Source organism: Suricata suricatta, chromosome X (assembly GCF_006229205.1).
Source record: "Suricata suricatta isolate VVHF042 chromosome X, meerkat_22Aug2017_6uvM2_HiC, whole genome shotgun sequence".
Taxonomy (NCBI): Eukaryota; Metazoa; Chordata; class Mammalia; order Carnivora; family Herpestidae; genus Suricata; species Suricata suricatta.
In genome coordinates this window covers 31519082-31534839 of record NC_043717.1, presented here as the reverse complement: position 1 = coordinate 31534839, position 15758 = coordinate 31519082, and the positions used below count along the sequence as shown (strand labels likewise).

Below are 15758 nucleotides of genomic sequence, written 5' to 3'. Positions count from 1 at the left end.
TGAGGAAGGAAGGATTGAGAAAGCCTTGAACTATCTCTGTACCCAGTATGGTAAGGAGAACTGCCAAGAGGTTGAAAGATTCAAACCAAGAAATATTTCAGGTATTGTGATCCAAGTGAAGCAAACTCCACAGTGAATGGGAGACGGCCAAGGTCCAGTGGGGATACAGAAGTCACAGCAGACTCCATTGTGGACAGTTGATGGTGATGTCCTGATAACCAATGACCATACCCCCATAGCCCTAGATGTCTTATTCACACACTCCCCAGGACTTAACCAAGACTGTGAGGAAAGGGAGAGGAGAGCCCAAAGTGACAAAGTAAACCCTGAAATGACAGGATTGCCTAACATTGTGAAAATTAGGTTTCCACCATCCTGCAAAATTGGTACAAGCAAGAAAAAATCCATTACATGTTGGGAAAATACACATTTTATGCCCACATGAGTTGAGGACTGAGAATTTGTGTCCACTCACATTTTGTACTGAACATGAAAAGCTCTTGGGAGCTTCTAATCAAGTGTTCATGGATTTCCTACAAATGACACTAACCTTTCTGCTTAAGCTTCTTTGAAAATTGGAAAGAGCATTCAGAGGCTTGCCCTGGTTCTCTCAGGGACAGTGTTTTCCCCTTTGTGGTTGCTAAAGAGACAGACAAATTCCCCCACTAGACGATTCCTCCCAGCCCCTGGCCCCCTCTTCAGCCCAAGTGCGAGCTTGTCCGTGGACTCACCTGTTTCTGTGGACAGTCTTGTTCGAGTACTTCTTTTTTCAAAAATCATGCCTAAGGACTTCCCTTGTAATAAAGGCAGATACTGAAAATTAAGGACAAGAATACAATTAAAATGAAAAATATATTTTATATCCAATATCAAAGATTATGTTCCAAAAGTTATTCCTCGCATTATCTGAAAATGTAGAATAATTAATCACTGCTTCCAAAGAAGCACTCGAAATGTTATTTTAAAAGTGCTTGTAGGGGTGCCTGGGTGGCTCAGTCGGTTAAGTGTCTGGCTTTGGCTCAGGTCATGATCTCATGGTTCATGGGTTTGAGCCCTGCATCGGGCTGTGTGCTGATGTCTAGCTCAGAGCCTGGAGCCTGTTTCAGATTCTCTATCTCCCTCTCTCTCTGACCCTCCCCTGCTCATGTTCTGTCTCTCTCTCTCTGTCTCTCTCTCTCTCTCTGTCTCTCTCTCTCTCTCTCTCTCTCAAAAATAAATAAAACATAAAAAAATTTTTTTAATAAAAGTGCATGTAAGGTGGGTTTTTTTTCATGGAAGGAAGCAGGAACTCCTACAACTTATGAACATGTAATCGCCAAATATTAGCTGCTCTGGGTTCAAACTGAACACTTGTTCCAAAGTGTGCTATTATTTCCTACTGGAACCATCTTTTTACCTAAATCCATGGAAAGCCATATCAATGTTCAATGAACTTGAAGATGCTTGGTTCAGAAGTGTTTTTTCATTTAGAAACAATGCCACTCGGTCACAACATGGGGCGTTAAGACTCCTAAAGAGGAAGCCCCAGCTACACTTTTCTCATGCATCCTTGTGCGAGTGTAAAGGTTTTGTTTCTAGAAGTCCTTTGGAAACAATCTGGAGAGTTTGGGTGTGGGGTGGGACTTTTCCTCCTTCCTCTTCTGTAGATGGATTTCCTGATAGGATGGGTTCTGGAACAAATAGATTCCTGGCAGCTATCTTTCCTTACACACGGAGTATGAAGAACAGGCCTAGGATCTTGGGGAACCTTTCCTCCTTATTTCAGGTCTATGGGAATGTCAACCCAGAGAAGTTGGAGTCACACCTGTTCTCAGAACTTGGAGAGCTAGTGAACTAGATTAAGAAAATCAAGCTTGTGTAAACCTTTCTTGGCCTGACACCAGCTCTTTAAAGTGCTTTTGAACAAGCTTGGAACATGTATGCTTTCACAATTAAGCAGTCTAAATGAACCTGCTGCATTAATTAAGCATGTTTCAAACATAAATTGCTCAAAATGCAGAATAACGCTCACAGCTAAGCACCATATCCCTTCTCTTCTCCTACTTGGTTACCTCTTAATTGTTTCTTTGCTAATCTGAATTATTTTTAACACCGTAACATCACTGTGAATTTTGGGACATTATCCTAATAATCATATATCTGATATTCATCCACAATTGGAATTTGTTGCCAGGAAAAAATAGAATTGTCCTTATTTTTAACTTGATAGAAAACGGAGAAAAGAATGAAGGTATAAAAATAAAATGTTCCCAGAGAAATGATTCCTTAGGTTCTGATCCAATTAATAATGAATTTCAACATTCTGCATGAGAGAAACGCAATGACTTGTCATTGAATAACTGATTTTTATGCTTTTTATATGCCTGCACACTCAGTGATAATCAATTACCTTGACTGTGTGGTTTCATTACTGAGCTACTGTTTAGGAATTTTAATATATTTTCTTTTCCCTCTTTCTTTGGAAAGGCTGTTTTTAAAAGGGCTGGTTGGTAGTAGTGGAAGGTAAGATGAAAATGCTACATACCTCTCCTTTCTGTTTTATCCTCAATTTTAGATCTGCCGATAGCCATAGCATATACTTAATTTCTTCTCCTGTAAAGTCCTTTAGAGTGAGGAGGTCACGACCCTTCAGCTGTATTTTATTTTGCAGTGGCTGTCCACATCTACAAAAAAGAAAAAAGAAAATTAAAGAGAAATATACATTAAGAAAAAGACCCCATAAGCCATGGTGATTCAGTGCTTTATTCTTGAAACAAAGCATAGCAAATCACATGTAGCCTCATGTGTTCCTGCAAAGTGCTATTGCATTAAAATTGATATGGCTGTGGTTGCCATTTTTGATATCCAGTATTTTGGATGTTGAGAGAAAAACAAAATTAGAGGAAAGAAGTCGAATTATTATTTGTTGGGAATAGCCCTATCAGTGGTTTGGCCCTTTACTAGTTGTGCAACTTCTGGCAGGTTACTTAACCTCTCTCTGCACCTCAATTTCTCACCTAGAAAATGAGTATATAATAATCTTATAGGGTCATGAGGATGGAATGATTTAATACATGCAAAGCAGACAGTGTCTGGCATATAATAAGCACTTGCTAAATTTTAGCTATTATTATTGAAATCATTAGATTATACAAACAGAACTTATATGTCCATACACTAGAAAACATTTTCATTCTTTTTCCTCTACCACCCTTCAAATCTGTTCTTTGGAGATTTGTTCTTTACTTGTCCCTAGTCAAATAACAGTGGGCCTTGTGGCTTTTCTAGTAACTCTCAGAAAAAAAAATACTGTGTTTTATTCTCTCCGAAGAGTCTTAGTAAAATAATGGATAACAATAATGATGATTTTTTTTAACTCTAAAAAATGTACTGCAAGTTAACACCCTTCTTCCTTCCAGCTGATGCCTGATTCAGGCTGGCCTCCTCTAAAGGGAAGAGGGACCATGAGCTGTTTCCTCTATTTCCCTGCCTTTAGTTCCTCTAAGTAAAGCCAAGGGAAAGTGAGAAGTTAGGGGTCAGGCAAAGTCTGGTTCTGTTCTAGCAATTTAGCATTGGTATAGGTGCTTAAGGCTGACTCTTTATCTTCTTGGGTGCTTTTGAGGGTCCTTGGGAGAACTCTCTCATCACTGAAAATTTCTCACAGTAGTCTTTGGTGGCAGACAATTACATTTCCTCTTCCATCCAAGGGAACACATCCAGACTCCTTTGCAGAGATCTCCCCACCCTCCAGGAGGTCTCTTGGCCATCATGTGAAACAATACCATGCTAAGTCTAGTTCTCAGTCTGTATTGGTTCATAGGAAGCCCTTCATGTTCTTTGTTCTGACAAAAGTCTGTTTCTTTCCAGTATGGACCCATCTCTTCTTCTACCATCAAAATAGCTAGGGAGCCTGTCCTTCTTACTCTAGATTTCCTAAGTAGAGGCTTGAACTTGGTGTGTGCTGTCCCTAAGCTCTCCTGTTGAAGGTATCAGTGCCATTGGAGCCACATTCACTATAGGCTTGATGTGAAGGAAGAGTACCTGTCATATACAATGGTAACTCTTTCAAAATCCTCTTCTAATCTGCCTCTTATCTCTTGGTTTCTGCAATCCATTTTAGAAGCTGGAAGTGGTCACCAGTATGTTGCAAGACTAATTCTTGTGCATCTCCTTTGCTCCTGTTTTAGTGGCATAGCATCTCACTTTGGAATGTGGGAAGAGTCAACACCTTTTGGGCCTAAGCAGAAACTGAGACAGAAAGAGTCCCATTCTAACACTTTGTTACATTGTGATGGCAATTATTATTATTTGGGGTAATCACTATCTAAAATTGAAAACATTTATTCTTTCATTATTCCCAGTGTTATCTCTATTTAACAATGATGATATTGTATACCATTAGAAATTGTGAATAATGAGGGGCAAATTGTGGTTCACCACACGGGCCAAACGTTAATTTTACTAGAACAATGGTCACAAAATGGTCATGCTTGAATTCCAGCTTCAGAAAAGGGCTTGTGCTACTTGGAATGAAGAGTAAGTTCAATGGTGACAAGAGGATAGGTAGAAAAATCACAAATTCACTCAATTTGTTGTTTCCCCTGCATGATATCAAATAACTAAGACAAAAGGATCTTTCACTAAACCTCCAACTTTCTGGCAGAGTTGATTGGTTCATTTAGTCTTCAGTAGATGAATAGATTTTTTTTGTTGATTTTTTTGCGACATTAACCCCTTCAGAGATTCTAGTTAGTAAGGAAAGGAACTTCTGTAAGGATGAAAGGTTTGTGAGTTAGTTGGCTAATGGTTGATTGATTGATTTAATATCGGATACCAATAAAATATTCAATTCCAATAGAAACTCTTGTTCTCAGCTTGTATGTAGATCAAAATTTTGGTCAACATTCCTGCCTCAGAGATATACCATAGTCTTCAACTTGTAAAAATATGTCATTCATCTACTCTCTAAATGGAAATTTCTTTAAGCCAGTGCTCCACAATTTATTTTTATTATAGGCCTTTAACATAAAACATTTTGAACATGGATCCACAATGTATGTTTGCTTATTTATACATGTGTTCCTACCTGGTAGATGGTGTAAAAAACACAACACAAAAAATGGAAAAGTTTAGATGAAGAAGAACCAAATATTTTAAAAATAAATTCATAAGTCTACAAAAATATTTTGCTGGCTGAAGACGTTTCTGAATAGACTCCATTTTCTTCCTTTCACTGGAACCCTAGTAAAAATCTTAGAAAACTATATCCAGGACTTGGATAATAGTATTCAAAAATTTGAGAATTTTAAAAACATGACATTTAGGCAGAAAATGTGTTTTTACATTTGCATTTTGGTTATATGTCTTGTTCTGATGTTAATTGGTGATAATACTAAGCAACGCTTGGAATGTACAGGTACTGATATTGTTAAGAAGTAAACCCTTTTAGAGTCAACCGGATCTGGGGTCTGTAAGCATGTTTAACATGTCTGACCTGAAATGAAGTCATGGCAGCTTAAACTTTCCCAATTTACATTTAAGGCATGTTTGAAAATATTTTTTTCTTTCTGGAATGAGGTCCAAGTAAGGTAAAATCACAGAAGATAAACTCTCCTGGCTGTCTCACAATAAAGCATTAATATTCCATGGCTTAAGACTTCCTCCAGTATTATTTTCAAAAGGGGGAAAAAACATTGCTGGAAACCCCTGCTCCTTAGGATTTAAGAAATGTGTGAAACATCACTATAGTTGTTGAACTCACATCCAATGACCACAGGAGTAACCATTCATATGCTAATTTTGAGGACTTTCTTCTTGCCTAGAGCTTAAGCCCAGACTTCTGGCAATTTTGGAGTCCATGAAAGCTGAGTCTCCAAACTGCAAAATTTACAAGATTGAATGAATACTTTCCCCGACTCTCACCCCTTGCAGGCTTGCGTTACGTCTATCTACTTCCTTCTAAATTCTCTTGGGACTACAAATTTCGCTCAAGAGAATATCACGGATTTTGGAATTGTGGTAGCAGTTGGTGGTGGTGTTGAGTCTCAGAGAAAAAGAACTGAAAAAGAAAGTACAAGAAATTATGCATGGAACTTAATTTTTCTCCTGGGTTCCCATGAAAGGAAGCAGAAAGAGGCTCAAAGTTTTGAGCTGTCAGCACAGTTTTAGGACTTGGACTCAGGAGCCATGAGATCATGACTTGAGCCAAAGCTGGATGCTTAACCGACTGAGCCACCCAGATGCCCCATGACTTTGTCTTTTATCTTGATAAAATATCACAAAAAAAAAGAAAGGAAGCAGAAAAATAATGGTCTTGTAAGCAGAAGAACAGATCTAAAAAAAGTAAAAGGTCTCTGGGTCTTTCTTACATTTGTCCTTATACCTCAAGAAGTTGGGATTAGGGTTGGGTAAATGTTCTACTGCTGGGATTGCATTGTGAGATGCTGCTCTTGTTATTTCCCCATTGACAGACTCAAGTTTAAAAATAAGAAGACACCAAGATCCTGCTTGAATCTTCCCTTTTTGTCCAGACCTTTCATTTAAAAATGTATATAGCAACAGAAACCTTATTTCAAATTTTCTTTCTTAGACCACTAGTAATCAGAAGAATAACCCTTTGTGACTCTAATCTCCATAGAGTGGTCACTGATAATATTGCCCTCACTTTAGTTGACCTGGGATAGCACCTCCAATGTAGGTTAGCAGATGAGCTTTAAAAAAAAAAAAAAAAAAAAAAAAAAAAAAAAACAGGGGCACCTGGGTGGCTCAGTCAGTTATGGGAAGGGCTTGAAAGTTTTTTGCAGGGGACACCTGTATGGCTCAGTCAGTTAAGCATCCAACTTCGGCTCAGGTCATGATCTCGCAGTTTGTGGGTTCAAGCCCCACGTCGGGCTCTGTGCTGACAGCTCAGAGCCTGGAGCCTGCTTCGGATTCTGTGTCTCCCTCTCTCTCTGACCCTCCCCTATGTGTGCTGTCTCTCAAAAAAAAAAATACAGATGGGGCATCTGGGTGGGTCAGTATTTTAAGTGACAGACTCTTGATTTCAACCCAGGTCATGATCTCACAGTTTATGGGATCATGAGATTGAGCCCCACATGGGTCTCTGTGCTGTCAGCAATGATTCTCTCTCTGCCCCTCCCCCAGTCCTGTGTGCCTGCGCGCACACACACTCTCTTTCTCTCTCATTCTCTCTCTTTCAAAATAAATAAACATTTAAAAAAATTTTTAATGCAGACAGTTTTGGTTTTGCATAGTACTATGGGACTGTAAAGGACCATTAAATCTGCAACCATGCAGAGCAACCTTAATAATAAGTGGGAAAAATCACAGTTGTTCTGTGACCTTTTAATTTTTCTCAAAACACTAAATATCTCCTTTTGTCTGTTATAAATGTGTAGGGAAATGAAAAAATTAGCAAAAGTGGAACATATTTATTATGCCATAATTTAAAACATTAGAAGCATTGAGAATTACAGTATTTTGTTTTTTGCAAAAAATGGTCAAGAGTCATTTGAACCATGCATGCTGGCTCCTTATTATATAGCATATGTTACAGAGCAAACATCTTGTCTATGCTTTGGCGAATTGCCATCCTCTCTATGTTTGGATCAACTGCCAACATTTTCTCCTTTGCACTTTCAATATTATAAAATATCCCTGAAAATTCATGTAATGTGAAGTGTTTTGCTGGCGTCACTTCCTTTGGAACACCTTTACACTTTGTGTCACAACTGCTTTCCTCATTTATGTCAGTAAGTTTGTCATCACTAAGTTCCTCTGGTGCATAGTTGCTGCCTCTCAGTTAGCAGGGTTAACAATTACCACCGTCAGCTATTTCTTCCTTAAAGGCATTGCCATTTGATTCAAATTTATGCCAGTGTTATTTTTTTTTTATTTCTCTGCTACACTTTGATCTCTGTCAGACAATTCTTCCTTTCGATTATTCATTTTTATAAAGTGGCACATAAGCTTATCTTTGGGAAAAAAAGAAAGCATCACAACCACACTCTTTGCTTTTGTAGGTAAACTGAATAACAGATGGCCAGTGTGCAACCACCAAAACTTTGAGAGAAGTCATGCGATTGGTCATTGATCATGATGTGCAGCTGTTATTTACATAGTGATTTGTGGACAAAAGAACCAGCAGGGAAGTTTTTCCTTTATGCAACTGCTCACAATTAATATACTCTGGCAGCTGAAATGAACAGTGTACTCGAAAGACTGGTGTTATTTGACTCAACTGATAATTGAAATCCCTGCATGTTGGGACTGTGCAAAGGAAGGATTGCCTGTGTTCCAGAGACTTTCTCAATGTAGAACTCTCTCACATACCTTTCTTTCTGTCCAGAACACTGTCCCCTCAGCTCTCAATGCTGGCTCTTTCTCACCTTAGGCCAAGGGCTTAAATAATACCTCCTGGGAGATTCCTTCCCTGACTGTATTGAGTAATCTCCACTTTGCCTTCATTTTGTTCATGATACTTATCATAATTTTTAAATACATATTTGTGTGTCTATTTATATTACTTACTTTTTATCTTCCCATTAAACTATATGATCCATGATGGCAGGCAGGGATCCTGCCTGTTTTATTTATTAACGTATACCCAGTGCTTAGTGCAATGTCTGCAATATAGGAAGTATTCAATAAATGTTTCTTAGATAAATGGATGAATGAATTATATTATATGTCTGGACAGAGTAAAACAATTTGTATAAGAATGAATTGAGGGGCGCCTGGGTGGCTCAGTCTGTTAAGCGGCCGACTTCAGCTTAGGTCATGACCTTGCGGTTCGTGGGTTCAAGTCCTGCATCAGGCTCTGTGCTGACAGCTCAAAGCCTGAAGCCTACTTCAGAGTCTGTGTCTCCTTCTCTTTCTGCCCTTCCCCTGCTCATGCTCTGTCTCTCTATCTCTCAAAAATAAACACTAAAAAATAAATAAGAGCTTCTGACATTAAAAAAAATAAGAATGAATTCAGCAGATTTCTGAGAATGAATTTAGAGAGATTTGCCATGATGGGCTTTCAATGTCCTGATCAAAGTCTGATGACAAAAAAAATGACACCAAGAACCCCCAAAACAGAACTAATGTTGAGGGAAGAGCAAGTATGGGCTGTGGCCCAGGCTGAGCACAAGGCTTGAGTGTCATGGAGGAAAATGGATTGTGGCCTAGTGTGTTGCTAAAGCTGAAATTCCCCAGGGCTCAACGACTCTGGTGTAGTATTTGCACTCCTGGGAACAGTAGTTGGACATACGCACATCAAGCAAAAGCAATATAACCTCGGATCTCAGGCACAACAGTCTGGGTCAAATGCAAAAACCTGGAAGACTGGTGAGAGGAGCTGGTGGGACCAACTTGTGCCCACAGCACCCTGAGAGCCAAATCCAAAGTACAGTAATAGTAAACTAGACCAATACTTTTGTTCCCTCTCTCCACGAGCCCCTTTTATACGAAGTCCCCAGGGCTCCTGGGGACAAAAAGGGTAGAGAGGTAGTCACTGTAGATCTGGTTATCATGGTATGTGAGTGATTAACTGGAAATGTTTTTTAATTGCAACTCACCCAGTGAAGGGGAATTATGCTGTTTACCCCATTGAAAAATCATTATTGTAGTCACTGGATTTCTCAGTTCTATCCGGGAGGTGGGGCAGGAAATGTTCCCATAGGAAAAATTGATGCTTTTCATAGATACCAAGAGCTAACCAGGAAAATTTATCACTAGAAGGAAAGCAAACACAATGGTTCAAGTTTAAGTTCCTATCCTGTTTACTGTCTCCTCATAGACCTCCTCTTGGCTCTGAAATGGAGCTGCCACACTTCTTTCCTAAGCTACTTAAAATGTAGAGAAAAATAGAAGAGGTCCACAGTTGTACCTTGTTGAAACGCCTCTGCCACAGCCCCCCCCCCCCCCCCCCCCCCCCCCCCCCCCCCCCCCCCCCCCCCCCCCCCCCCCACACACCCCGGCCTTTACTTCCCGGTCTGTATCAAGCATTTCTGTCTTTCTGGTGATAAACCCACACTCAAGTCAGCCAGCTAATACCACCACTGGCATAAATGGCTACTAAGTTCTTATAGAGACCTCATGCCTCAGTTAGAGGCAGCCTACTCTGGTTCTCAAGTGCCCGGACCGGGGCCAGAATCACTATTTCAGCGTTCCCATGAAATACTTGGTTTTCTTGTCCTTCAGTGTGTCTCTTTGGTAAACTAGACCTAAACCACACTACTGTTCCTCAGCCAGCACGTAATGGGGAGGATCCAATATTGGAGAAAACAATGGGAACCACATACGGATTTTCTGTCACAACTGTCATTGCAGTCTGGTTAAAGCCAGACCTTTTGAAAAAGGCAAGATTAGTTCCTTACATTAATTGTATCTCTGGAAAGAAAAATAAATACAGAGATTTCTCAGCCCCAAATCACTTAATGCTTAGAAGTTAAGCCGAAGTAATAGTAGATCTTTGTATTAGCTTTATGCAAATATCTCCCTAGCTAGAAAAATGGAAGCATATTCTGTATTGGCAGAATAAAACCTTTCATTGCAAGAGCCTGCATTTTCCAATTCTGGTAAATTGTTTGGAGCATGGGAGGAGGCCTGGATATGTTCCCTTGTATCATTTTATTTTGTTGGAAGAGAAAGTGCTTGATCTGAGTAAAATGTGGTCAGTCAGAAACACACTTTGCCAGAATAGGGAAAAAAATTCAGTGTTCAGAGATATTTTGATCCCCATGGAAAATTTGAGATGAAGACTTTATCTCCTGGAGGCAAGAGTTGGGGGATCAATGGACCTTATAGCTGAGATTTTTGTGTTTCTTTAATGTTGCAGATTGATGAAACCATTAAAGCATATTTTCTTGTATTTCTTTTTTCTTTCTTTACTAGGATATCTTGGCTGTATTTTTAAAAAAGGATACTGTGCAAGGGTAGAATGGCCAACTTGATCAGTTTGAAAGGATCAAGGTAATCAAAGCAGTGGAATAAAGAGCAATGGTTTTAATTATTCAAATTCTACTCCTAGTTCAACTATGACCTTGGGACGATCACTTTCCATCTTTGGCCTCAATTCCTCATCTAAGAAATTAAGAAAATGAACTCAGAGTCAGTGATCTGTCTAGTCTTTGTCTTTCACAGCATTCATGAAGTTTATAAACACAAGATTTCCCATAGGCCGTACTGGAGCCATCTCAATTCTTGGTGGCCTGCCTTTAATTTCTTCCCTTTATCACCATCTCAGTATTGGAATGCATGCAAGGCAGAGTGACTTCACCTTCGCAAAACCCTTGAATCTCATCCTACTGATTTGAAAAACAAAGCACAAATTACCTCAAATTTCTTTACTTTATTAACAACAATAGTTGATTACTAAAAATTGACTTGCAACCTTTCTCACTGTTGCCACACACCCACATGTGGTATAAATCACTATTGTAACAGGGGGACAAGATGGTTTGTAAGATACCTTAGATCGTCAACCTTCTAAAATGGTGCACCTTCCACTCATCTGAAAATCGTAGCTGGCTCTCTTTGTGCTATTGTAGGGCTGGAACCCTGACACTAGAAAATCTGTAGCTGCCCTACTTCTTCGATCTTAGTTAAAGCACTACGTTAGTAAAAATAACAAACCAGAAATAAACCCAAATTTTATTGTTGGGTTTATGACCCCCTTCCATGCTTGATCTCAGTTTTGCAAAGTCAGAAAATATGTTTTTAAGAGGTGATTCATTTTCAGTTAGGAAATAAGATGTGACTAATCACAGAGGACTGTTTTCTCTCCCCTAGGCAAGGGCACGGATGGCCTGTAATCACTTCATCGGTGTGTCCACACGCGTACAGATAGCATGGGTGTGGGATGAAGGGAGCATAATGAGTTATGTAAGCCCTCAGAGAGGGCTGGAATGAAATACCTCAAAACCACTCACCTCCACTCCAATCCATAACCTCCACAAAATTGGGTGGCTTAGCTCAATATTCTCTGAAGAAATATCTATTTGTGAGATGAAATTGAACTGCACTTACCAATTGGTCTTCTCTGATAAAGAAAGAGATTTTTTTAGTGATTTCTTTAAAAGCTCTAAGTGGTTTCCCTAATAGGCAACAAATCACAGGACACTGTCTATTATCCAAACACCACCAGGCTCTAGAGCCTTGTTTGTGAGATGAAAAGCCTATGGATTGGGTGTTCTCAGCAGCCTTGGTGTCTGATCCTATTGATTTGGGGGGAGGGGGGAAGAAATAATAAATGACTAAAAATGATCGATTCAGGAGGCTGCATGAACGGTTTCAGCCTCACCTAAGCTGTTATTTTTATCCTTTCCACGGCAATATGGTTGCTCACTTCAAAACCATGCGGTCCCCATTTTATGGCCTTGCCAAACCCTGACCACACATTTCTTATCACTCTTTGGTGTTAAGGTCACATGCTATGTTCTGTAACATGGTCCCTCCACCTTTCCCAAGAGATATGGGAGTTGCGGTGGGGGTGGGGGAAGAACTCGACTCCCTGCGGAAGGCTGAAAGTCAAGGTACAATACAGTCAGAGCTGACAGGGAGCTTTTCGCTCTTGTTGACAGGTCAGCAAAGGCCTCAAGTCTTACTGGACCTCAGCAATTCTGAATTCATCTAGCTGGCAGATAGCGTGGCTAACCAAAAGTGGGAAAGAAAAATACCCACGCCACCTGAGAATGATACCATATCAAAGTCATTCCATTTTCACGAGAGGCTTATGCTCTTAAGTTTCTTTTTTTTTTAAGTTTATTTATTTTTGAGAGAGAGACAGAGTGAGAGAAAGGGAGGGACAGAAAGAGGGAGACACAGAATCAGAAGCAGGCTCCAGGCTGTGAGCTGTCAGCACAGAGCCCAACATGGGGCTCCAATCCACAGACCATGAGACCATGACCTGAGCTGAAGTCGAACGCCTAACCGACTGAGCCACCCAGGTGTCCCTATGTTCTTATGTTTCTACAGCATGGGTGATTTGAGGCTCTCATATTTTCAAATAGCAGATACAGATTTGAGTTGATTTAGCCAGGCTTTTGCCTCAGCCCCCAATCACTGTGAGAGACAGCTAGCCAGGACTTTGAGAATTACAGTCTGCCTACTGGATATAGATGATAGGATATTAGTAAACCCCAAAGAAGCCTCAATATTTGCCTGATGTTTTAGTTCAAAAAATTTAACTTGTGCTCATAATTTTAAAAATCTCTCATGGTTGGTGGGTTCGAGCCCTGCACTGGACTCTGTGCTGACAGCTCAGAGCCTGGAGCCTGCTTCCGATTCTGTGTCTTGCTCTCCCGCTTGTACTCTCTCTCTTTCTCTCAAAACTAAACATTAAAAATCAATAATCACCGTAATTTTCAAAGAAGAGTAGAATTTTATGTTCCAAGCTTTAACTATTTATTCAGTTGATTATTTTCAGCTCAGTGATGATTCTTTGTTAAAAACAATGGGGAAAATGTCATCAAACTGTTATCTGATGTAACGCAGTGACATGGAATAATAAAATAATGAACATTGGCCTGCCACATTACAGTTTTCACACGCATTATCTTGTTGATTATCACTAGACTATGACTTCATGTGTCTGGTGTGAAATGCCTCCTTTACCTTCTTTGCCACTGTATCTCCAGCACCTTGCAAGGAGCATGGCGCAAAAGTAGGTGCTCAGTAAATATTTATTAAATGAATGGTTGAACCACCTTGTGATGTAAGTGGAGCAGGTATTACCCTTTTCCCCATTTTATAGGTGAAGCAACATTACAGAGAAGTTTAGCGACTTGCTCAAGGTCATAGAGCCAGCAAGTGGTGGTCCCACTTGTCCCACTAAATAAATAGGCCTTGAACCCACTTCTTTAGACTCCCCAAACCTGAGATCTCCTACACATTTTTGGGGTCTGTGGTCTAACTCTAGTACTAATTGGTAAACTCCGTCATTTCTCTGGGCCTCATATACCTTCTCTGTAAAACGAGACAAGGCTGATATCATTCTATGGCTCTGAGGTCCCACCTAGGTCTGAAGCTATGAGCTCAATTTACAGTATCATTTACAATGTCATTCTGCTTCTGCGAATCTTCTATTCACCAGAGAAATGGTGCTAATGATACAGTCCAGAAAGCTCAGAGCTGTCAGGTGGCCTAGCGGAGGGACTCGGGGCCACGTCCCAGACCCACTTTCTAATGGTGGGCGAAAACTTCAGACAACTTCAGACTAGAACCTTCTCCTTTTAGGAAGTCAGTGAGGTTGTTTTGAGGTTGGTTGGAAAGAGTCTCGGGAAATTCTATGTGATTGTTAACATGCAGTTATTCTAGAAGCTTTCTGGCAACGATGTGCACATTTGATTACGTTGCATCCTAGGTTAGCTCATTGCCCCTCTCCCCTTCCCCACAGGCACACCCCACACCACCTCTCTGTGTGCTCAATAGCCATAACGCAGGATGTAGCTCATATAATGAATTCACTGGAAACAGCCGCCTTTCATATGCTACCAAGGATTTCAGGGATAAATTCCAAATGTAGATTTTATTTTAAAAATATCATTATCCTCATCACACATAAGGCTCCTTGGCAGCAGCTTTGTAAATATTTATCCGGTTGTTATTTGGGGTCTAGTGTGTTTTTTTAAAGAACTGATTAATCCCCACTCCCTTGAATGATAAATTATTTTCAAGCAAATCCAAATACAAGCTGAAGGCCCTGTGTAAATTGCTTCTAATTTTCTTCAGCCAGGAGCTCGTTTAGAATGTCTACAAACAGAAGATGTCAAGAGCATTTAGTCTGTTATACGCGTGGAGGTTAGTGACGCCCCCATACTCCCAACCGGCTCTGAAATCTGATTATAGGCGACTGAGAAATGAAGATTCACCTGGAATTAGAGACAGCTGCCTCACATAAGGGTAGAGCCTGGCACCACACCCTCCCCCTTTCAAGGCTCTGCTCCTTTGAAGAATAGAACTTCATTTATCACCTTGATTCCTACGTTAGACTCTGATCTCTGGCCATCACTTACCGAAAATTTCGAACCACGAAATTGTGACCATTTCTAAGAGCTGCCTTGTTCAGCAGGGTCCTCAAATTAAACAGCATCTTCTTTTGATAATGAACAAGATGACTCTATGCTCTTGAAAACGCCTCACCGAGGTCGACAGCCAGTGGGCTCCACCTAAAAGCTAAGAATGCTTTCAATTGCAGTGAGAGAGCAAAGGTAACATCACCCTTCAACTCCCTTATCAAACTCCCCTGGTTAGAGATACTGCAGGGCAGGGTACAGGGACGCCTGAACTTTAAGCCAACCTCCACCGGGGTGTGTGTGTGTGTGTGTGTGTGTGTGTGTGTGTGTGTGTGTTTAGAAGGAATCCTGATTCTGTTGGTGACCGGACTCCTCATTTTTCATAATATATTTATGCTGTCACATACTTGTACAAAATCAATTGACAAGTACTCACTGAGAGTATAATATATGCAAGACGTTGCCGGGCTGGCTGCTACAAAGTTACATAGAAATAACCCACTGAGAAAATGTGAAGCGTCAGTGCAAAACCCCAGATGTAGACGTGCCAGTCTGGAGGACTTCCAGTGATAGTCCATTTGTAACTTCAAGTCTCAGCTTTCCCACAAAAACAAATAGAAATGCCCTGGAGCTATTTTCTTTTCTTCTCTTCTTTTTTTTTTCTTTTCTTTTCTTTCTTTCTTTCTTTTTTTTCTGTGGCAAGAAGCTGGAGTGGGGAGGTATAATAAAAAAATCTCGGTCCTGGAGCGCCCGTTGAGCCTTGCACATAGTAGGTCTTCG

The 15758-nt window shown here is 40.3% G+C and overlaps 1 protein-coding gene across 1 annotated transcript in view; it reads right to left on the bottom strand.

The window, feature by feature from the left end:
* Positions 1 to 15186, bottom strand: part of OTC (ornithine carbamoyltransferase) — a 59121-nt gene extending 43935 nt beyond the window's left edge. Inside the window, exons 1-3 of the mRNA XM_029929447.1 lie at positions 14979 to 15186; positions 2525 to 2663; positions 732 to 813 (exon numbers count right to left, since the gene is read on the bottom strand). Coding sequence (XP_029785307.1) covers positions 732 to 813; positions 2525 to 2663; positions 14979 to 15055 — 298 coding nt within the window. The 5' untranslated portion in view covers positions 15056 to 15186. The remainder of the gene's footprint in view (positions 1 to 731; positions 814 to 2524; positions 2664 to 14978) is intronic.
* Between the last annotated feature and the right edge of the window lie 572 nt (positions 15187 to 15758).